This window comes from Oncorhynchus gorbuscha, linkage group LG08 (assembly GCF_021184085.1).
Source record: "Oncorhynchus gorbuscha isolate QuinsamMale2020 ecotype Even-year linkage group LG08, OgorEven_v1.0, whole genome shotgun sequence".
Classification (NCBI taxonomy): Eukaryota; Metazoa; Chordata; class Actinopteri; order Salmoniformes; family Salmonidae; genus Oncorhynchus; species Oncorhynchus gorbuscha.
The window spans coordinates 4,140,733-4,164,694 of NC_060180.1; the positions used below are offsets into that span (position 1 = coordinate 4,140,733).

The following is a 23,962-nucleotide window of genomic DNA, read 5'->3' on the forward strand; positions in this document are numbered from 1 at the left end:
ATGTGTGTCAATGTCCAGTACCCATGTAGTTGTCAGTATTGGTGCTCACTACTTGTTTTTCCCCTCCATTTTCAGTTGGAATATGTTTTGTCACATCTGGACTATGTAAGACATTTACTAAACTATAGAATAAAGTGATTGAAATGTGAGTTTTCTTTCTCAGGCCAGAGACCTACTGTACTGTTCAGGAACAAAATCAAGACAAAGTGAACATTCCACACCATTGTGCCCTGCTGAACGAACCCATTTGAGGGTGAGTCACTCATGCCGCATTGCTCAATGTTTACAAATACAATAAGTAGCAGATTGCGGTGCACAGCTATGTAGCAGAAACATCTTATGAAGGGATTCCAATGTATTCTAGAATGTCGGTCCAGAGAAGAGAGGAGGATGGTGTGATGGGTTTATTGTGCTTTGCACCCTGTCTCTCACACACCTGCTTCCTTGCCAACCTGGCCATGGTGAGTATGTTGAGGCAGTGTGTGTTTGGATATCAAACCTGCTCCCCTCGTCACCGAGTTTACAGTCAGGTCTTCATTAATAAACACACATTGACCACACACACTCATTCACAGGTATAACATGAAACACGTAGCAAAGTTACAAGACTGATTTTACGTACAAAATCCAGATGCAGAGAACCATCCATTCCTCACGTTGAGTTTGACATCAATAAAAGTGTAAACACACCAGTTGTAGATATACCGCTCTCCCAAGAGATGAGTAATGTTCAAGTATTCTCAGTTCAAGTGAAAGCAGTAAGGTCCCTGGTTGACAATACCTTCATTTAACCAGGTAAGTCATGAACACATTTTACAATAACAACCTGACCAAGACCTTACGCCTACAGAACACTGTCTAGTTGGTACAACTTGGAGTTTCCACATCTAGAGAAAATAGATGGGAATATGGTCCACCTCATCTTCCAATTGGCTTATGAGGTCAGGATATTATAAGCAGTGGAGCTCATCATTCACATTGTTATTGAGGAAGAGACTCGTTCTGATGGGCGGAGCTAGCAATAATAGAAATCATAAGGTTGGTACAGGAGAACTACAGATATGAAAAATGCCTGTTTCAAGTTTAAATGTCATACACAACTCAAAAACACTTGTTGGGATAAAGTTATGTTGTGAATGAAACAGAGGCCTCTATCAGCGTTGGTCTAATGCTACTAAGTTTGTGAACACAAAACTAAACATTATTGCACTGGAACAATTCTCTTGACAGCCTGCAAAACATCTTCATTCTCCACTTTGTTGCCAAACTCCTCCTCCCTGTGCTCCAGAAGAATTCCCTGAGGAAAAAAATACACTTTAAAAAAGGGACCTACGTAATACCAAACAACCTCGCAACACAATGTAACAACAATGCTGCTGCTCTTGGTCTATACATTTCGGTTAAACTGTTTGTATCAATATTGTCCTAGAGTACTTCCTTCCCTTGTCTCTGCTCATGGCCACTGATTACTGAGTTGATAACAGATAGTGTGTGTGTCATCTGCAGCACTGGATCCATCATGGTTGAGTCTCTCCCCTCATACATGTGTCGGCAGCTGGAGTCTAAAGGTGTCAGCATGCTTCAGTTCAGCTGGCACCCAGCAGAGTGCTAGCATACTCCCTTAATAGACCTCTGCTTGAAAAATGAGGGGAAATAAGCAGCAACAGTACTGTTTATCAATTGAGACACCGTAGCCAGTATATATTACAGTTCCTCAAAATAGTCTAAATTAATCTAACTCAAGAAATCTGTCATTGAAATTATTTTTTTGTTAATGAGAGGAGATCTTAGTTAAATGTCAAATTGCACACCTAAAATCTTAGGTGCAGGATTTCAACAACAAAATTGAATGAAAACGTGTCTCTCGTTGAATGACAAAGTCTTAATTGAAGAATCCCTACTGTTGACCAATCACAGACAAAGGGGAGTAGACTTTGGCTTGCCTCAAAAAATTGTGCCCCCGAACAGCCGAAAAAACCCTTACTGAAGTTGAACAAAAATGCCACCGTATATGCACAAACTGTTACTGTTTTGGCTGAGAAGCATGCGGACACCTTAACAGCTCCAGTTAATGATTCCCAGCTGTGGCTGAGCGTAATTCATTGATGCACAGCCCTGTGTGTGGGGTACCTGGTTCCCTGCTCCGATGACAAACACGCCTCCCAGGACAAAGCCCTCCCCCAACATGTTGCCATGGTAACCGGCCTTCCAGGCCCGCATAAAGTTCTGCCATACCCCCAGACGGATGAAGCCCAGCCCCCCCATCTTCCTCTGTAGTGGGCCATAGAAGTGGTGCTGCAAAGAACAAGTAAACCAATCAATCAAGAGAAAAGAGAACTCAAAACTCAGGCACAGACAACAGGCATACTATATCTACACATGGTTCAGCTCCTCCCTTCTTAGCAGGCCTGTGTAGAAATCGATTCAAACATGTTCACAGTTCATTTATGCCAGTGCAGATGAAGGAATGGAGACAAGGAGAGGAAGCCTTTGTTAGACTATTGAGATGTACCCATAGTCAAGTCCGTCTCACCTTCTATAGACTATTGAGATGCACCCATAGAGAGTCGGTGTTTCTCAAAATGCATACTACCATGCTCCGAGCACACACATAGGAGTATGGAAGGTCGGAGTCAAAATCAAAGTATGCGAAGTGGAACACGGCTGACACTTCTCTAATGTGTACTCCATTTGTACAGTTGGTCGGATGTTTACATACACATTAGCCAAATACATTTAAATTTCTCAGTTTTTCACAATTCCTGACATTTAATCCTAGTAAAGATTCCCTGTCGTAGGTCAGTTAGGATCACCACTTTATTTTAAGAATGTGAAATGTCAAAATAATAGTACAGAGAATAATTTATTTCAGCTTTTATTTCTTTCATCACATTCCCAGTGGGTCAGAAGTTTACATACACTCAGTTAGTATTTGGTAGCATTGTTTAACTTGGGTCAAATATTTTGGGTAGCCTTCCACAAGCTTCCCACAATAAGTTGGGTGAATTTTGGCCCATTCCTCCTGACAGAGCTGGTGTAACTGAGTCAGGTTTGTGGGCCTCCTTGCTCACACACACTTTTTCAGTTCTGCCCACAAAATGTCAATAGGATTGAGGTCAGGGCTTTGTGATGGCCACTCCAATACTTTGACTTTGTTGTCCTGAAGCCATTTTGCCACAACTTTGGAAGTATGCTTGGGTTTTCTGTCCATTTGGAAGAGCCATTTGTGACCAAGCTTTAACTTCCTGACTGATGTCTTGAGATGTTGCTTCAATATATCCACATAATGTCCCTTCCTCATGATGCCATTTATTTTGTTTAGTGCACCAATCCCTCCTGCAGCAAAGCACCCCCACAACATGATGCTGCCACCCCTGTGCTTCACGGTTGGGGTGGTGTTCTTCGGCTTGCAAGCCCCCACCTTTTTCCTCCAAACATAACGATGGTCATTATGGCCAAACAGTTCTGTTTGTTTCATCAATCCAGAGAACATTTCTCCATGTGCAGTTGCAACCCGTAGTCTGGCTTTTTTTATGGCGGTTTTGGAGCAGTGGCTTCTTCCTTGCTGAGCGGCCTTTCAGGTTGTGTCGATATAGGACTCGTTTTACTGTGGATATAGATACTTTTATACCCGTTTCCTCCAGCATCTTAACAAGGTCCATTGCTGTTGTTCTGGGATCGATTTGCACTTTTCACACCAAAGTACGTTCATCTCTAGGAGACAGAACACGTCTCCTTCCTGAGCGGTATGACGGCTGCGTGGTCCCATGGTGTTTATACTTGCGTACTATTGTTTGTACAGATGAACGTGGTATCTTCAGGCATTTGGAAATGGCTCCCAATGATGACCCAGACTTGTGTAGGCCCACAATTTTGGCTGATTTCTTTTGATTTTCCAATGATGTCAAGCAAAGAGGCACTGAATTTGAAGGTAGACCTTAATTCATCCACAGGTACACCTCCAATTGACTCAAATGATGTCAATTAGCCTATCAGAAGCTTCTAAAGCCATGACATCATTTTCTGGAATTTTCCAAGCTGTTTAGAAGGCACAACTGGAACTGTGATACAGTGAATTATAAGTGAAATAATCTATCTGTAATCAATTGTTGGAAAAATGAATTGTGCCATGCACAAAGTAGATGTCCTAACCGACTTGCGAAAACTACAGTTTGTTAACAAGAAATTTGTGGAGTGGTTGAGAAATGAGATTTAATGACTCCAACCTAAGTGTATATAAACTTCCCACTTCAACTGTACATATTTTAAAGCATCGATGCAAGCTTCAACGGAAAGTATGCAAAGAAATGACGCAACAACAACTAAATTATGCAACATTTGTTGAAATCAATGGTGGCCATTATTTGAGCTGAAGCGAGAGAAAATACACTTCGGAATGAATTGTTGCCTATTCACATCTCAAAGTATTGTCGTCAAGCAACATACTTTATCTTAATACGTTAATAAATACATGCGGTGTTCATTTTGGCATGTTTACCTGCCTACGTTCCGGAGATCACAAGCCCATAATAATCTAATCACGAAGAAATAACATAATATTTGTTTTAGGTCATTATCTGGTTAGCTATATTATTACGAAGCACATATAGATAGCTGATATTTATGAGGTAAACGGTTGCTTTGTGTACATTTTGTTTTGTCATTGTTGTCCTGGCTGGAAGATGGTTCATTGAATGGGTAAGTCCATAGGGCTAACTGGCTTAGCTAGCCACAAAGAATTGGTAGCTGCTACCCACAAAAAAAAGTACATCTACTGTGCATAACATTAGTTTTTGGTCATTTTTGTCTGTTTAACTAGCAGGATAGCTAGATTATTCAGATTCACTTATACCTAGCTGATAGTTGTGAAGTAAAACATTTTCTTTGTGTAGATCTTGTTTTGCCTATTGTTGCCATTGTCCTGACCTGGAAGAAGGTTCAGTGAATGAGACTCAGCGTGAGATAATACAGTAGGAATGTACCAGTGCTTCTCAAATGTATCATTTTATGCATTCTCCACATTCTCGTCCTCACAAGAACATACTCAAGAGAACATGGTGCACTTGTAGCATGATAGTATGGAGCACGATAGTATGCATACTGAGAAACACCCAGGGCCTCACCTTCTCGTCTACATAGATGTCCCCAGCGAAGTGTGGTCGGAAGTCCTGGATCTCCGTGCTGATGTTCTCCTTCACCACGGCAACTAGAGGGACCCCGAGATTCTCAAGCTGGGTCTTCAGAGAGGACAGCTCAGAAGCTTCCTACACACACACAATTAGTACAATTTCATTAATAGGATGGGGTCTTGCTTATTCTCCTGATGCATACAGCGGAATCTACACAACAACAATATATGGTGTGGAATATAGACTTGAATTAAGACCATTTCGGATGAACTTTCCCTGTAAGTAAAAAAAGCTGACTATACTGTATAGTATCAGTGACATCACCTCTCGGCACAAAAATCACCCGGGCCGTCGTACAGCCATGACTACTGCTCCAGTCTTCTCCCACAGAGCTTTGGCCTTTATGGTGTTCTCATCTGCAGGACACACACATATACACAGGTCATGCATTGGTACCTGGGCTCTGCAGTGTGACAATTTTGGTCACATATGCGCCTAAATATTTTGCTGTTCGACCTGGATAAAAACTATTCTTGGAGCACCAGTGTGCTTTTAATCACCCAGATAATAATTGTAATAATTAGGCTTCGCTCTACCGTTGTTTCAGAGTGTCGCAGAAAAAAAGCGAGCAGATATTCGTTAGCATTTTATGGATCACAAAATGCCTTGCTCAGAGCTATGAAAAAGATATTCAGAGTTCTGTAAACTCTGTTTGAGATTTCAAATCTTAACAGCTGCCATGTTGGCACCAAAGGCTCTAACCTTGCTACATTCTAGTATGAATGTAAAACAGAATGTCATTGTCATACTGTAGAACGTTTGGTGCCAATATGATCAACAGTTTTCTGCACTTGCTGGCCATGCCCAGCGGGTGAACCAGGGCCCTCGTACCGTCTCCAGTGGAGCGGAGGTCTGCGTCCTCCAGGTACTCCAGCGAGGCCTGGGCAGCCTTGGTCAGACACAAGTCAGTGTTGGCCAGGAAGATTCCAATGATGGCAACTCCTAAGGTCCCCAGACCCAGAGACCACATCCCCATCTCAAACAGCTCCACCTCGAGGCTGGAGGACAACACTGCAGCCAAAAAAATAGACAAACATGATTATCAGAGTGATTTATTGTTCTTAGGGAATTAGAAACTTTAAGAGGAACCAGAGCCTAGAGAAGAGGGCCGATCTTCTTACTCGGTCATGCCACACGTACATGTCTAATGATTTCTGGTACTGTTAGTTAACGGAACCTTACTGTTAGCGAGAGGCAACATTCTTAGGCATGGGTTAGGGGGTGGGAAGGTTAGGGTCACTGATATAGGCCATAAGATAAAGGGAACTAGCCTATAACAAACTCCATGCAATGTGTCACTAGAGCGAGATAATGTAATGCTCCTTGCCTGATTTGGGCTTGTTAGGGTCAGGGCTGGATGACGCTGTGCTGAGGTGAAAGGCTTTTAGACAAGGAAGTCTGGCTGTAGGGTTGGTAGAGGGCTGGCTGTTGTGAATGGCACCCCCCAGAGGCATGTAAGAGATGTGCAGAGTCTGAGATAGCCTCCATCTGGCCCTTAGGGCTTTAGCGGAGTGTCTGGAGAGGGACTGGACCAGTGCCAGGGCCATGGTGACTGTATAAACACAACCCATCAGAACGTTCTCTGACTCTTATAAAACAGACTTTCTCTGAAGAGACAACAAGAAAAACAAAAGCCTTTACCGTGAGCGTGAAATCACTGGCGTTTGAAAGATGGCATGGGCACATGCAACTACTGTTAGGAAGTAGTGACCGATGTTCAAACGGTAGGCTAAAAACAATGTTTTTGTTTATCTTTTCAGAGACAGCCTAGGTAGGGCTGGCACAATTACATATAACCGTGAGTTATGGATGAAGAACATGAAAATAAATTAACCTTCCTAACCCCCCAAAAAATCTATAAAAATACAAACAGCTGACTGAAAAGTGTGACATGTTGAATGGTAAACTGATGGGTATACTTACTGGCTGCGTGGTATTGTGATGCAATAATTGACATGTTAATATAGAATGTTAAAGGTTGACTCAGCGAAATGACATTGCCATGAGCAGCACTGCAGATATTGAGATGAGCGAGATGCAAGACTTCACTCTCAGTCACACACAGTATCTGCGCATGTGCACGGGTTCGTGTCACGCTGTCACAGCGTGGAAGCCAGGGCACCAAAACGGGGGAGAAGTTGAGCCTCGCGCTTCAACCCTCTTAGTTGTAGCGGAAATTGACCCACTATGCTGTTTACTTTCTGGGTCTACATCATATTGCTGAGTTCACCTTTAACTGATGGGGCTCGTGCAATGGAATTTATTTATGGTAATGTCAGTTAAGTTGAATCAACAAATCACAGCACAAATTCCAACTTCTACTTCCTGCTTTGCGCCTCGCAATGGCCACCAGTCCCCCATTATGCAATCATTTGGCTTGTTCGACATTGCAGCCGAAGGTACAGATAACTGCCGCCTTACGGATCTACAAAGAATCTTGCATCATAATGAACTACTCATTATTATTTGGAGATCAGTCAGTCAGTCACAATTTAACCATGATACATTCTGATTTTGATCCTCTCCAACACAGCCAACGACTTGAATGGGGGTTGCCCATTATATTTCTATGGCTGCACGTGCAGACAGGAGCAGAGGAGGAAAACATGCATCCTTTTTTATTTGGCTAATTGAACGGTTATTATGGTGACCAAGGTCATCGATGCTGTACAGAGGTCAATGGACCGCAGACCTCGGGGATAGAAGGATGCTGGATTGGCGCACATTCAACAATTCTGATCTAACAAAGTGGATATTAGTTTTTTTTTTTTACTTTAATGCAGGTAATTGGTGACGGTGACATGAACGTGTATTGGGGTTGACATTAAAGATCAACCGATTATTGGAGGCCCAAAAAAAAGCCGATACCGATTAAATCGGACGATTTAAAAAATAATTTAAAAATGTATTTGTAATAATGACAATTACAACAATACTGAACGAACATTTATTTTTAATTTCATTTAATACATCAATTAAAATCAATTTAGCCTCAAGTAAATAATGAAACATGTTCATGGATTAAATAATGCAAGAAAAGAAAAAGTGTTGGAGTAGAGTAAAAGTGCAATATGTGCCATGTAAAAAAGCTAACGTTTAAGTTCCTTGCTCAGAACATGAGAACATATGAAAGCTGGTGGTTCCTTTTAACATGAGACTTTAATATTTCAAGGTAAGAGGTTTTAAGTTGTAGTATTTCTAGGACTATTTCTCTCTATACCATTTTATTTCATTAACCTTTGACTATTGGATGTCCTTATAGGCACTTTAGTATTGCCAGTGTAACAGTATAGCTTCCGTCCCTCTCCTCGCCCCCACCTGGGCTCGAACCAAGAACACATCGACAACAGCCACCCTCATTATAACTTAAGTACACACAGAAATATGAGCCATTGGTCATTAATATGGTCAAATCCGGAAACTATCATTTTGAAAACAAATGTTTATTCTTTCAGTGAAATACAGAACCGTTCTGTATTTTATCTAATGGGTGGCATCCCTAAGTCTAAATATTGCTGTTACATTGTACAACCTTCAATGTTATGTCATAATTACGTAAAATTCTGGCAAATTAGTTCGCAACGAGCCAGGCGGCCCAAACTGCTGCATATACCCTGACTCTGCGTGCAATGAACGCAAGAGACGTGACACAATTTCACCTGGTTAATATTGCCTGCTAACCTGGATTTCTTTTAGCTAAATATGCAGGTTTAAAAATATATACTTCTATGTATTGATTTGAAGAAAGGCATTGATGTTTATGGTTAGGTACACGTTGGAGCAACAACAGTCCTTTTTCGCAAATGCGCACCGCATCGATTATATGCAACTAAGGACACGCTAGATAAACTAGTAATATCAACCATGTGTAGTTAACTAGTGATTATGATTGATTGTTTTTTATAGGATAAGTTTATTGCTAGCTAGCAACCTACCTTGGCTTCTTACTGCATTTGCGTAACATGCAGACTCCTCGTGGAGTGCAATGAGAGGCAGGTGGTTAGAGCGTTGGACTAGTTCACTGTAAGGTTGCAAGATTGAATCCCCGAGCTGACAAGGTAAAAATCTGTCGTTCTGCCCCTGAACAAGGCAGTTAACCCACCGTTCCTAGGCAGTCATTGAAAATAAGAATGTGTTCTTAATTAACTGACTTGCCTAGGTAAATAAAGGTGTAAAAAATAATAAATAACACAAAAAAAAACACAATCTGCCAAATCGTTGTCCAAAAATACCGATTTCCGATTGTTATGAAAACTTGAAATCAGCCTTAATTAATCGGCCATTCCGATTAATCGTTCGACCTCTAGTTGACATCCATACAAGCATTATACTCAATATAGTGTGAAATACACATATAAACAATAGCTTAAATGAGGAGAGTCGGGATCTTTCCCACACGCGTTTCTATGGCATTTCCAATGTTCGGGTCGAGTTCCATTAACCTCTTTACCTCATCTTTTACCGTCATCCAAAATTCAATGACTGTCACAGTCCTAAGCCTGGGGCATGTAGTTTAAATGTGTACAGTGGGCTGTTGACTAAGAAAAGGAAGAACTACACTTTCACTGTGTGTAAAACTTTCACTCTGGTCAGTATTGTCTGGGTGGGTCAGTTCAGGAGAGTAAAGTATATTATAGTTCAGTACATTATATGTTACTCAACTCTAGTGTGCTGTACTGTGTATTGTACTAAACTCTACTCTATTCTTCTGCACAGTTCAGGACTGTACTCAACTTTTTTTACTGTACTGTGCCATCCACAACACTTGTGAAACAGACGTCTACGTTTGCTTCAAATTTGGTCCGGTCTGAACCAAAAACAACTTATGTGGACGTTGAAACCAAGGCCAGGGCAGACTGACCATATTTCAACGTCCATGGATGTCCGGTGTCGGTCGGTACGGATGCTGGTTACAGTAAATGGAAAGAGAGGGGGCTCTTGGGTAGATGTCAGTAAGAGGTCCTGGAGTGGCCTAGTCAGTTTCCAGATCTCAACCCCATAGAAAATCTTTGGAGGGAGTTGAAAGTACGTGTTGCCCAGCAACATCCCCAAAACATAACTGCTCTATCAGTCAGGTTTCAAGACTAGTCATTCAACTGAGACTGCTCTTCTCTGTATCACGGAGGCGCTCCGCACCGCTAAAGCTAACTCTCTCTCCTCTGCTCTCATCCTTCTAGACCTATCGGCTGCTTTCGATACTGTGAACCATCAGATCCTCCTCTCCACCCTCTCCGAGTTGGGCATCTCCGGCGCGGCCCACGCTTGGATTGCGTCCTACCTGACAGGTCGCTCCTACCAGGTGGCGTGGCGAGAATCTGTCTCCTCACCACGCGCTCTCACCACTGGTGTCCCCCAGGGCTCTGTTCTAGGCCCTCTCCTATTCTCGCTATACACCAAGTCACTTGGCTCTGTCATAACCTCACATGGTCTCTCCTATCATTGCTATGCAGACGACACACAATTAATCTTCTCCTTTCCCCCTTCTGATGACCAGGTGGCGAATCGCATCTCTGCATGTCTGGCAGACATATCAGTGTGGATGACGGATCACCACCTCAAGCTGAACTTCGGCAAGACGGAGCTGCTCTTCCTCCCGGGAAGGACTGCCCGTTCCATGATCTCGCCATCACGGTTGACAACTCCATTGTGTCCTCCTCCCAGAGCGCTAAGAACCTTGGCGTGATCCTGGACAACAAACTGTCGTTCTCAACTAACATCAAGGCGGTGGCCCGTTCCTGTAGGTTCATGCTCTACAACATCCGCAGAGTACGACCCTGCCTCACACAGGAAGCGGCGCAGGTCCTAATCCAGGCACTTGTCATCTCCCGTCTGGATTACTGTAACTCGCTGTTGGCTGGGCTCCCTGCCTGTGCCATTAAACCCCTACAACTCATCCAGAACGCCGCAGCCCGTCTAGTGTTCAACCTTCCCAAGTTCTCTCACGTCACCCCGCTCCTCCGCTCTCTCCACTGGCTTCCAGTTGAAGCTCGCATCCGCTACAAGACCATGGTGCTTGCCTACGGAGCTGTGAGGGGAACGGCACCTCAGTACCTCCAGGCTCTGATCAGGCCCTACACCCAAATAAGGGCACTGCGTTCATCCACCTCTGGCCTGCTCGCCTCCCTACCACTGAGGAAGTACAGTTCCCGCTCAGCTCAGTCAAAACTGTTCGCTGCTCTGGCTCCCCAATGGTGGAACAAACTCCCTCACGACGCCAGGACAGCGGAGTCAATCACCACCTTCCGGAGACACCTGAAACCCCACCTCTTTAAGGAATACCTAGGATAGGATAAAGTAATCCTTCTCACCCCCTCCCCCTTAAAATATTTAGATGCACTATTGTAAAGTGGTTGTTCCACTGGATGTCATAAGGTGAATGCACCAATTTGTAAGTCGCTCTGGATAAGAGCGTCTGCTAAATGACTTAAATGTAAATGTAATGTAAATCTAGAGGAGATCTGCATGGAGGAATGGGCCAAAATACCAGCAACAGTGTGTGAAAACCTTGTGAAGACTTACAGAAAACGTTTGACCTCTTTCATTGCCAACAAAGGGTATATAACAAAGTATTGAGATAAACTTTTGTTATTGACCAAATACTTATTTTCCACCATAATTTGCAAATAAATTCATTAAAAATCCTACAATGTGATTTTCTGGATTTTGTTTCTCATTTTGTCTGTCATAGTTGAAGTGTACCTATGATGAAAATTACAGGCCTCTCATCTTTTTAAGTAGGAGAACTTGCACAATTTGTGGCTGACTAAATACTTTTTTGCCACACTGTAACAGTATGCCAGTGGAAGGAAGGGCTGTAGCTGGTGACCCAACTATGGTTTGTGACAAATATGATTTCTCATTGTAGCAATTTAATTGCAGTAATTCCATTAGTTTTTTTAAAAATTCCGTTACCAATTTGGTTAAATCAAATAGATATCAGTAAAAACACTAATTGATAGGTCTACCATCACTTGTTATTTCTGTTAACTTTCAATATTGTACCTCATGAGGGAGAGAAATGAGAAAATATCAAATATGAGTGGGTTTTTGGTAACGGAATTTCAAGGCACAGGGCAATGTTTCTTAAACTTACATGTGCTGCCATCCTGTTAGAAGGTAACAGATTATTTTATTACAATGGTTAAATTGGATTTTCATTGTTCAATGGTGTTATTTGCCCCCTAGTGGCGCTTTCTGGTACTTAGAAAGATGACGCAAACAGGAAGTACAGAATTTGTTTTGCACGCATAGAAACAGCTACAAACAACGCTACGGTGCAGGTCTTTCAATGTAGTTATTTCTTGTCACGCTTCAGCCTTGGAAAAGTATTTGTTTGTAAGTTCGATTCAAGCATTTAGCTAATGATGATAATATTGTTATTCATAGAGTTGTTTACATATCAATGTTGGTTGCATTTACTCACAAATTGCAATGCCTTTAATGTATGTCGTTAGCTGTATTACTTTGCTCATGCGTCATGCAAACGAATTGTAAAATATACAATACTGTATTTTTGTTACTGTTTCTAGTGTAATATGCTTTGTTATTCTACATAGATGGTTATACATTATTAGAGTAATGAAAGGAGCCAATTACCATATGGTTAAAAATTAGCAATATGGTTTAGCGCGTGCTTTGTATTTATGCAACTTCAAATGTTTAATGTACAGCTACAGTATGTCGGTGTGAATTGAATACTAAAGTATATTCTTTTCTGTATTTTGCAGTTTCACAAACGTTTTCAATATATTAATTCAAGAAAAGTCACGCCTTGGGAGTTTTATTGAAGACTTAGTTGTTAGCTATCTGTCTAGTTTTGCATGGGAACGCAACTCAAGGGCAGAATATTACACAATGCAAATAATTTTTCCAAACGAAATATAAGTGTTTATTAGTTGGCAGGGGTCTTTACTTCAACATATTGATGTAAGTCGCTCTGGATAAGAGCGTCTGCTAAATGACTTAAATGTAAATGTACAGAGATGGGTAAGCTGACATCACGCTTCAATGGGGCAGAAGTCTGTGCGTTGTTGTGGTTCTGGACGGTCAGACAGCTAGCAACAATGACAAAATGCCATGCCTGTCATTTAAGCTGTTGTTTACTTACATGACTATTCCCACATGTGGGGAATAGTAACTCCTTTCAGCTTGTTTAATCTTGTTCTTGATACCATGTCTTGTTTTTAGGTGTTTTGAATGATTTTATGTCAATGCTAATATGGCAACAACAGAAGAATCTAGCTACCAACAACTAACAATGTATTTGAGCGACAACAAGTAGCTCATTATGCAAATGTATTTGTAAATATAATTTACATGTTGCAAAAAAATCTAACCAACCCAGTCTGTTTTGCCCCATAGTTGCGCATGTGTTGGGTTTTGTTGCTAAACAACCAACCTGTCTATTTCCAAAACATTTTAAGACTTTTTCTGATAGATGTTTTCTAAGACTAATTTTCTATCTGTTTAGCCAGAAATCAAAGCCGTTGCTTATTCCTTAGAAAATGGTTGAAATGTTTTATTTATCAAATATATAATCTCTTAGCTTTCATTTGTCACCAGATTTAACATTCTCCTATGAACTTCACATGTTGGTGCTCATGGGTCCTTTTGGAAATGACCTTAGGCATTGTTTAATGAATGACAGCAAACCTGTTTGTCTACATTACATTTCCTCAGGTAACTGATGGGCTTAGTAACAAACATATGAACTGCTCCGTTTGTTGTGACTTTCGACCATCAAACTGTACTGTGGTTATAAAGTTAAGGGTGTGACACACACTTGAGCACACACCCTAATGTCTCAGACGATAGCTTACATGGCTAATCCTTCTTCCCCTTGTATAAGCAAGAGGGGCCTTAACATACAATGTTAGACAGTACACAGTGAATCATCAGTATAGTCAATTGAGGATAATTAGTATTAGTCTATATGAACATGAACAAAATACTGTTACTGTATTGTCAGGGCTTACTTAGATGTGGATTTTTCAAGATATTAATCATTCGGGTATTTTCCATTTTCTCTGAACAAGACAGTCTGAATGGTCCACCAAATGCTTAGGCCTACATACATGAAATATATGTGAAACCAAACTGAACACAAACCTACACGTATGGTCTTTCTAAAAAAAAACTAAAATTCCATTTTCAAACATCGATTCATTTATCAAACAATCACCCACTGAAGGTGTGCACTCATTTCCCTCAAGTTCAGCTCATTCAGTCCCAAATACTCTGTTCTGCACTTCACTGTGACTTGACAGTCTTGACTAACTACTGCAGTGTGACTTTCCCTTCCCAGAGTGAGGACAAAGGCCTGAACCCTAATGAGAACAACAACCAATAGACTACCTGGCAGCCGCACATGAACTGATTGACTAGATTCCATATAGATAGATAGTGGAAAGGAATGTTTACATTGTAAGCTTAGCTATACTGATTTACACATTGACAATGAGTTGAGAAACGGACTGTTATTATTGACAACGAAAAGGTGAGAACATAGGATCGATTATCGTGACAAAGATTAAATGGAAAGTATGCTAGTTACAGATCTGAATATTAACTGAATTCTGCAACTTCTTATTCCTTATCTTAGAGCGCTTATTTCAAATTGAGTGACACAAATTATTAAATGTGGCTTCTCATGCAAACCCTATCCAAGACCATTTTGCTGCGTTCAACTGCCATGCAATTTGACATAGATAGCTTGCCTATGTAACAGTATAGCTTCCGTCCCTCTCCTCGCCCCTACCTGGGCTCGAACCAGGAAACCTCAGCACACATCGACAACTGACACCCACGAAGCATCGTTACCCATCGCGCCAGAGCAAGGGGAACAACTACTACTCAGAGCGAGTGAACGCGCACCCCGCTAACTAGCTAGCTACACCAATTTGATAAGTAACCTTAACCTTAAGACCCACTAAAAGACAGACAATCATGTTGACTGGTAAGTGGCATTATAAAGTGAACTTTACTAGCTAGCTAAATCTATGTTGGCATTCTTTGATTAATGCATTAAATAGGCCAAGTATAAATTAGTAGTAACAATGACACAACGTTAGCTTGTTCACTTTGTAGACTTCACATTTGGGCGAGCTGGCTATCTAGGTTAACGGTAGCTAACTGCGTGATGACGTTAGCTTGCTGATTGAAATAATGCTCGCAACAAAATGTTTAACAATATTTCAAATAATGTATAAAGGAATGATACTCACAAATATTGTGTTGAAGGAGAAGAGTGCAGTTGACGTCTCCGTTCAAAATATCTAAATTTGGCGTAGGTGTATCAGTTGATCAAGATAAATGGATTAGTCATTGCAGGGAAACTAATCGCACAAGATAACACGGACCTTGGACACAAATGAAGTGCATTTTTTGTACAATAACAACAGATTGACAGAATAATTGTTGAGAAAAAAATTATACACCGAGGAGTAATGTACCGAGAATGTGTGTACACACACACACACACACATACATACCAGAGGTGGTAAATTCTGGTAACAAAGTAATTAGAATGACATGTTCATGGACAAAAAGCAGGGTTACTATTTACCAATTAGTAACAGTTTGGCTGTATATTGTGAGGATTCTGTGTTATGCACTATAGCCCATTACCATATATGTGATTGAATATTATCTGCTGTTGGCTTGTGTGGATGTTTGTGTTATGCAACATAGCTGACTTGAGACATTGTTAATCGTTTCAGGGCCATGGGCATTTCTCATGATGGAAAAATACAGAATAACATGAAGACAGGAACTGTGCAATGAGTTGGGGGGGCACATTCAGAACGTAGTGTTGCGAGAACAAATGGTATTTTGTTAGATAACTGGAGCCAGGTGCCTGATAACTGTATATTCTACACAACTACAACGACTGACCGCTGAGGCGCATAGGGGGCTGGGACCAGCCTCTGCACGAACAATCAACGATAGGCTGGGTGAGTCTAAACCACGCCCAGTCTCTACTCTGACAGGCCGGCTCGGAAGCAGGAACTAATTCTGTCAATATCTTTGTCAGGAACAAGTCAGTTCTCTGTTTTGCCCTGCGAGGTGGAGGTGGAGGACAGAGAGCCGTATATACGAAAATTGCATTTACCACTTATTGCTTAGCTAATAAAAAATACATAGTATACAATCGGTGACTCAATGTCATACTTATCCTGATACCAGATTCGAATTGACGCAACCCTAACAATATATCACAGTTATGTTTTCAGTAGACTAACCGATTAGGCCTAGAGTGACAGATAAACACCCAACCCTGTGCCCCCTGCATACACACCACATGGCCCATACACACACATAGCCTAACACAGACACACACTTCTCAATAAGTCTGATAACAAATCTTACTACCAGGGTAGGCCTACACCTGGGCTTGGTTACATTGCAATGTTATTTTTGGTGTTGATGAGTTACTCTAGTGATAGGAATAGATAATTAGGCTCAGAAGAGAGATTGACTGGCCCCAGTGATGTACTGGGATGAACTGGAACTCAGACTGCGAGCCAGGTCTAATCGCCCAATATCGGTGCCGACCTCACTAATGCTCTTGTGGCTGAATGGAAGCAAGTCCCCGCAGCAATGTTCCAACATGTAGTGGAAAGCTTTCCCAGAAGAGTGGAGGTTGTTATAGCAGCAAAGAAGGGACCAACTCCATATTAATGCCCATGGTTTTGGAATGAGATGTTCGATGAGCAGGTGTCCACATACGTTTGGTCATTATAGGTAGGCCTAAAGGTTTATAGGCAAGATAACCCAATCAAAATGGAAAGCTCCTAGAAAGTGGGAATATGCCAGGCCTATTGAGCCAGAATCAATTATGGCCTATTGTATAAATAGAACAAAAATGAACAAAACTTTTTTAAGAGATCAGATTTTTTGTTTATAAATACTTTGCTACAATGACACAGTTATCTACCCACCTCGTTCCTTTCTTTTAGCAATTCCATCTAGTAAGTACACCATCATGCTTTCGGGATGTGTCTTTTCAGATTACACAATGATTTAGTTGTGGACAATACATCAACACACTTGCCAACACTCCAGCCTTTGGGAATCTTGCTCAGAGCTCCAGTCAAATTGGGCGCGGTCCGCTCCAGCTCCGCTCCAGCTCCGCTCCAGCTCCGCTCCAGCTCCGCTCCAGCTCCGCTCCAGCTCCGCTCAGGTCACATACTCTGGTATTGGAGTGTCCGTGTGCGTAGGGCCCTGTGAGTTTTATTTATTTTTATTTCACCTTTATTTAACCAGGTAGGCCAGTTGAGAGAATAAGTTCTCATTTACAACTGCGACCTGGCCAAGATAAAGCAAAGCAGTGCGACAAAAACAACAACACAGAGTCACACATAAACAAACGTACAGTCAAATAACACAAAAGAAAAGAAAAAAATAAAGATCTATGTACAGTGTGTGCAAATGTAGAAGAGTAGGGAGGTAATGCAATAAATAGGCCCTAGAGGTGAAAATAATTACAATTTAGCATTAATACTGGAGTGATAGATGTGCAGATGATGATGTGCAAGTAGAGATACTGGGGTGAAAAAGAACATAAGGGTAAGTAATAATATGGGGATGAAGTAGGGCCCTTTGAGTGTGTAGGGCCCTGTGAGTGTGCATAGAGACAGTGCAAAAATAAAAATTCAAGGGTCAACTCAGATAGTCCCTGTGGACATTTTGTAGGCTATTTAGCAGTCTTGTGACTTGGGGATAGAAGCTGTTCAGGAGCCTGTTGATTATCAGACTTGATGCACATGTACAGCTTGTCGTGCGGAAGCAGAGCGAACAGTCTATGGTTTGGGTGGCTGGAATCTTTAACAATTTTCCGGGGCTTCCTTTCACACCCTTAACTAGACCTCAGCATTCAACACCATAGTGCCCTCAAAGCTCATCACTAAGCTAAGGACCCTGGGACTAAACACCTCCCTCTGCAACTTGATCCTGGACTTCCTGATGGGCTGCCCCCAGGTGGTAAGGGTAGCGAACAACACGTCTGACACGCTGATCCTCTACACAGGGGCCCCTCAGGTGTGCGTACCTAGACAACAACCTCTCTCTCAATGTGATCAAGACAAAGGAGCTGAATGTTTACTACAGGAAAAGGAGGGAAGAGCACGCCCCCATTTACATCAACAGGGCTGTCCACATCACCAACAAACTATCATGGTCCAAACACACCAAGACAGTCGTGAAGAGGGCACGACAACATCTAGGGTACACTGTAGCAACCTTTTTCAAAATGTTGTGCTACGGAAAATGAAATTGAGCATTTCTTATAGGACAAGTTCAGATAGTACCTCCCTACAGGTATTTCAATCCGTTTCTTCAGTTTGATGACAACTGAGTACGACCCAGAGACTAAAATATTGGACACTTACATGCTTCACCGCCCACAGTTGCCTAAATGCCAATCAGGATGGCGCCATTGTTGTTGACTCATCCCATTCCTCGCTAGCCTGGTCACAGTTTGTGCTGTCTTGCCAACTCCTATGGCCATTGTCACACCAAGACAACAGATCAGGGCCCAGGCTAATTCCTCTCTGTTTTTATGTGAGGATCTGAAATTATCTTCTATTCAATGACATTACATTAGGATGTGCTGTTTTCTATTGCCTTTGGATAGACACTGACATTATAGTGGTGTTGCATGGGTGTAGATATTGTCAATTGAACTGCCTTTATTTGGAATATTCAGAAATCTTCTTCCTGAAAAGCAAATTAATAACATTTATGTCAGGGTCTTAACCGCTGTGACTGGCTCGGCAGGCTTTTCGAATAGGACAGAGGTCAGGGGTCAAGTCACAGGACTTCTCAGAGGGAGCTGGGCATTCCTATAGAGATTTGGGTCACCCCTGTATGTGCTGTATGTTGTGTATTGACATGGGCACCCTAAATATTAAACAAATTAATGATGGTGATAGTTGTTACTGTAACTGTACACACACAACTCTAACCTCACCTTTGACTCCTCCTGAGAGGATGTAGCTAAACTAATTGCAGCATATCCCATTTATAGAGAATATACAGCAAATTAAAAAATCCTCAATCCGCTCAATGGCTTGAGGGGGTCTGCTTGCTTGGCCACTGATCAGTCATAAAGCCCTATTTATTGGCAAGAAGACGAAGACACGGACTCCTAGAGGCAATCGACCATTTTGCAGTTTAAAGACGTTTTCAACTCTCCAGCTTTCAAGACTCCAGAGGAATGAAAAAGCGTTCTCCTTAGTCTATAATTACTGTGTAAAACGAGGAAAAAAATGCTTATACTGATAGGCAAGCTATCACAAAATGTGTTGCTAACCATATCAACAGCCCATGTCAATAACGTTACAACAACAACAGCTAACGACGTTATTAACTTATCTAACTAGCAAAGAAATGTGCTACTTTTCTCGTGAGTTAATTTCTCCGTTGGGCTAAGTAATCGGTGAGGTTAACAGGTTGCTCGACCGACAGCATTCCCTCCATGCATGGGGTTTACATAATAATGTGTCAAAATGACTGAATGTGGTCTCGTCATCCATCTCCATAGAAACGATGTTACACCATTATCCTAAGCCCTAAAACGTGGCTAGTGAATAAATAGTACGTTTTTATTATATTTGAGACATGGAACATAATGTCCACTATAGTTTTAAAATACATGTTTAAAAAATATATATGTTATTGGTAGAAAGCTTGATAATTCGACATTTCTAGAATTTAGCCTACTAACCTTCCTCACCACACAGCCCATCGCCTCAGGTGAACATTGAACCCAATGACCAAACTAGACCGTTCTGGGTCTAGTGCTGGTTTAAAAACAAACACTCTCTCGGCTGTGGTAGGCCTTTTCCTATCAGCTTCAGTCGATATGACTTTGTTGCAACAAGTGGAATATTGTCCCTCTCTAGAACATTGTGTGTCTATGGTTCTGGTATAGACTAACTTTTCTACTACTCATGTTGATTCTAAGGTGTTTTGTCTGCCCAGTGCCCTTTGGTTTTCAAGCAGTGTTTTTGTATATATACCCTCTGGAGAACTAGATCATGGCCCATAGAATTAGACATAACTCTCATCAAAAGAATGAAGTGAAAACACAACCAATTAATTTATTAAAGGCCCAGTGCAGTCAAAAATGTAATTTTGTTGTGTTTTATATGCAGTACCTGTCAAAATGTTGGACACCCCTACTCATTCAAGGGTTTTTCTTTATTTTTACTCTTTTCAACATTGTAGAATAATAACGAAGACATCAAAATGATGAAATAACACATATGGAATCATGTAGTAACCAAAAAAGTGTTAAACAAATCCAAATATATTTTAGAATGTAGATTCTTCAAAGTAGCCACCCTTTGCCTTGATGACAACAAACTAGTTTTAGCAAGTCGGTTAGGACATCTACTTTGTGCGTGACACAAGTAATTTTCCAACAATTGTTTACAGACAGATTATTACACTTATCATTCACTGTATCACAATTCCAGTGGGTCAGAAGTTTGCATACACGAAGTTGACTGTGCCTTTAAATAGCTTGGAAAATTCCAGAAAATGATGTCATGGCTTTACAAGCTTCTGATAGGCTAATTGACATAATTTGAGTCAATTGGAGGTGTACCTGTGGATGTATTTCAAGGCCTACCTTCAAACTCAGTGCCTCTTTGCCTGACATCATGGGAAAATCCAAATAAATCAGCCAAGACCTCAAGAAAAAGAATGTAGACAAGTCTGGTTCATCCTTGGGAGCAATTTCCAAACGCCTGAAGGTACCACGTTCATCTGTACAAACAATAGTACGCAAGTATAAACACCATGGGACCACACAGCCGTCATACCACTCAGGAAGGAGACCCGTTCTGTCTCCTAGAGATGAACGTACTTTGGTGCAAAAAGTGCAAATCAATCCCAGAACAACAGCAAAGGACCTTGTGAAGATGCTGGAGGAAACCGGTACAAAAGTAACAATATCCACAGTAAAACGAGTCCTATATCGACATAACCTGAAAGGCTGCTCAGCAAGGAAGAAGCCACTGCTCCAAAACCGCCATAAAAAAGCCAGACTATGGTTTGAAACTGCACATGGGGACAAATATTGTACTTTTTGGAGAATTGTCCTCTGGTCTGATGAAAAAAAAAACAGAACTGTTTGGCCATAATGACCGTCATTATGTCTGGAGGAAAAAGGGGGAGGCTTGCAAGCTGAAGGACACCATTCCAACCCTGAAGCACAGGGTTGGCAGCATCATGTTGCGAGGGTGCTTTGCTGCAGGAGTGACTGGTGCACTTCACAAAATAGATGGTATCATGAGGTATGAAAATTATGTGGCTATATTGAAGCAACATCTCAAGACATCAGTCAGGAAGTTGACGCATGGTCGCAAATGGGTCTTCCAAATGGACAATGACCCCAAGCATACTTCCAAAGTTGTGGCAAAATGGCTTAAGGACAACAAAGTCAAGGTATTGGAGTGGCCATCACAAAGCCCTGACCTCAATCCTATAGAAAACTGAAAAAGCATGTGCGAGCAAGGAGGCCTTCAAACCTGACTCAATTACACCAGCTCTGTCAGGAGAAATGGGCCACAATTACTTATTGTGGGAATCTTGTGGAAGGCTACCTGAAATGTTTGACCCAAGTTATACAATTTAAAGGCAATGCTAACAAATACTAATTGAGTTTATGTAAACTTCTAACCCACTGGGAATGTGATTAAATAAATAAAAGCTGAAATAAATCATTCTCTTTACTATTATTCTGACATTTCACATTCTTAAAATAAAGTGGTGATCCAAACTGACCTAAGACAGGGAATTCTGACTCGGAATAAATGTCAGGAATTTGTCTACGGTGTATGTAAACTTCTGACTTCAATTGTACATATGAGATGAGTAATGTAGGGTATGTAAACACTATATAAAGTGGCATTGTTTAGTGGCTAGTGATACATTTATTACATCCAATTTTTAATTATTAAAGTGGCTTGAGATAGGTCAGTATGTTGGCAGTAGCCACTCAATGTTAGTAATGGCTGTTTTTCAGTCTCTTGGTCCCAGCTTTGATGCACCTGTACTGACCTCGCCTTCTGGGTGATAACGAGGTGAACAGGCAGTGGCTCGGGTGGTTGTTGTCCTTGATGATCTTTTTGGCCTTCCTGTGACATCGGGTGGTGTAGGTGTCCTGGACATGAAACACAGGTGCAGACCTCACTACCCTCTGGAGAGCCTTACTGTTGTGGACGGAGCAGGTACCGTACCAGGCAGTGATACAGCCCGACAGGATGCTCTCGATTGTGCATCTGTACATTTTGTGAGTGCTTTTGGTGACAAGCCGCATTTCTTCAGGCTCCTGAGGTTGAAGAGGAGCTGCTGCGCCTTCTTCATCACGCTGTCTGTGTGGGTGGACCATTTCAGTTTGTCCGTGATGTGTACGCCGAGGAATTTAAACCTTCCCACCTTCTCCACGACTGTCCCGTCGATGTAAATAGGAGGCTGCTTCCTCTGGTGTTTCCTGAAGTCCACGATCATCTCCGTTATCTTGTTGACATTGAGTGTGAAGTTATTTTCCTGACACCACACTCCGAGGGCCCTCACCTACTCCCTGTAGGCTGTCTCGTAGTTGTTGGTAATCAAGCCTAATACTGTAGTGTCGTCTGCAAACTTGATGATTGAGTTGGAGGTGTGCATGGCCACACAGTCATGGGTGAACTGAGAATACAGGAGAGGGTTGAGAACGCACCCTTGTGGGGCCCCAGTATTGAGGATCAGCGGGGTGGAGATGTTGTTTCCTACCCACACCACCTGGGGGCGGCCTGTCAGGAAGTCCAGGACCCATGTGGCACAGGGCGGGGTCGAAACCCAGGGTCTCGAGCGTAATTACGAGTTTGGAGGATACTACGGTGTTAAATGCTGAGCTGTAGTCGAAGGACAGCATTCTTACATAGGTATTCCTCTTGTCCAGATGGGTTAGGGCAGTGTGCAGTGTGATTGCGATTGCGTCGTCTGTGGACCTATTGGGGCGGTAAGCAAATTGGAGTGAGTCTAGGGTGTCAAGTAGGGTGGAGATGATATGGTCCTTGACGAGTCTCTCAAAGCACTTCATGATGACCAACACACTGCGCATGCTCTGAGGACGCGGCTGGGGATTCCATCTGGGCCGGCAGCCTTGCGAGGGTTAACACGTTTAAATGTTTTACTCAGGTTGGCTGCAGTGAAGGAGAGCCTGCAGGTTTAGGTATAGGGCCGTGTCGGTAGCACTGTATTGTCTTCAAAGCGAGCAAAGAAGTTGTTTAGTTTGTCTGGGAGCAAGACATCGTGGTCCGCGACGGGGCTGGTTGTTCTTTTGTAGTCCGTGAGTGACTGTAGACCCTGTCAGATTTTCCAAAAGGAGGGCGGGGGAGGGCTTTGTATGCATTGCGGAAGTTAGAATAACAATGATCCAGGATTTTGCCAGCCTGGTCGCGCATTCGATATGCTGATAAAATTTAGGGAGCCTTGTTTTAAGAATGGACTTGTTTTCCAGTTTACATAGAGTCCAATGCAGTTCTTTCAGGGCGGTCGATGTGCCTGCTTGGGGGGGGGTTTATACAACACTGTGATTATGATCGAAGATAATTCTCTTGGTAGATAATGCGGTCGGCATTTGATTGTAAGGAATTCTAGGTCAGGTGAACAAAAGGACTTGAGATCCTGTATGTTGTTTTGATCACACCAAGTCTCATTAATCATAAGGCATTTATCCCCGGCCTTCTTCTTACCAGAGAGATGTTTGCTTCTGTCAGCGT

General features: G+C 42.0%; 1 protein-coding gene across 2 annotated transcripts; it reads right to left on the reverse strand.

The window, feature by feature from the left end:
* Positions 1-389: 389 nt before the first annotated feature.
* Positions 390-15,545, reverse strand: LOC124041103 (peroxiredoxin-like 2A). Of its 2 annotated transcripts, XM_046358276.1 has the most exons (7): positions 15,413-15,489; positions 6,517-6,741; positions 6,021-6,200; positions 5,454-5,545; positions 5,124-5,264; positions 2,131-2,295; positions 390-1,297 (listed from the first exon to the last, which is right to left on the reverse strand). In XM_046358276.1, the coding sequence occupies exons 2-7, from the start codon at positions 6,734-6,736 to the stop codon at positions 1,202-1,204; spliced, it is 894 nt and encodes a 297-aa protein (XP_046214232.1). In that variant the 5' UTR covers positions 6,737-6,741; positions 15,413-15,489; the 3' UTR covers positions 390-1,201. The 2 variants fall into 2 exon arrangements, with proteins under 2 accessions (XP_046214232.1, XP_046214233.1); XM_046358277.1 differs by lacking the exon at positions 6,517-6,741 and having other exon boundaries at positions 15,413-15,545.
* Between the last annotated feature and the right edge of the window lie 8,417 nt (positions 15,546-23,962).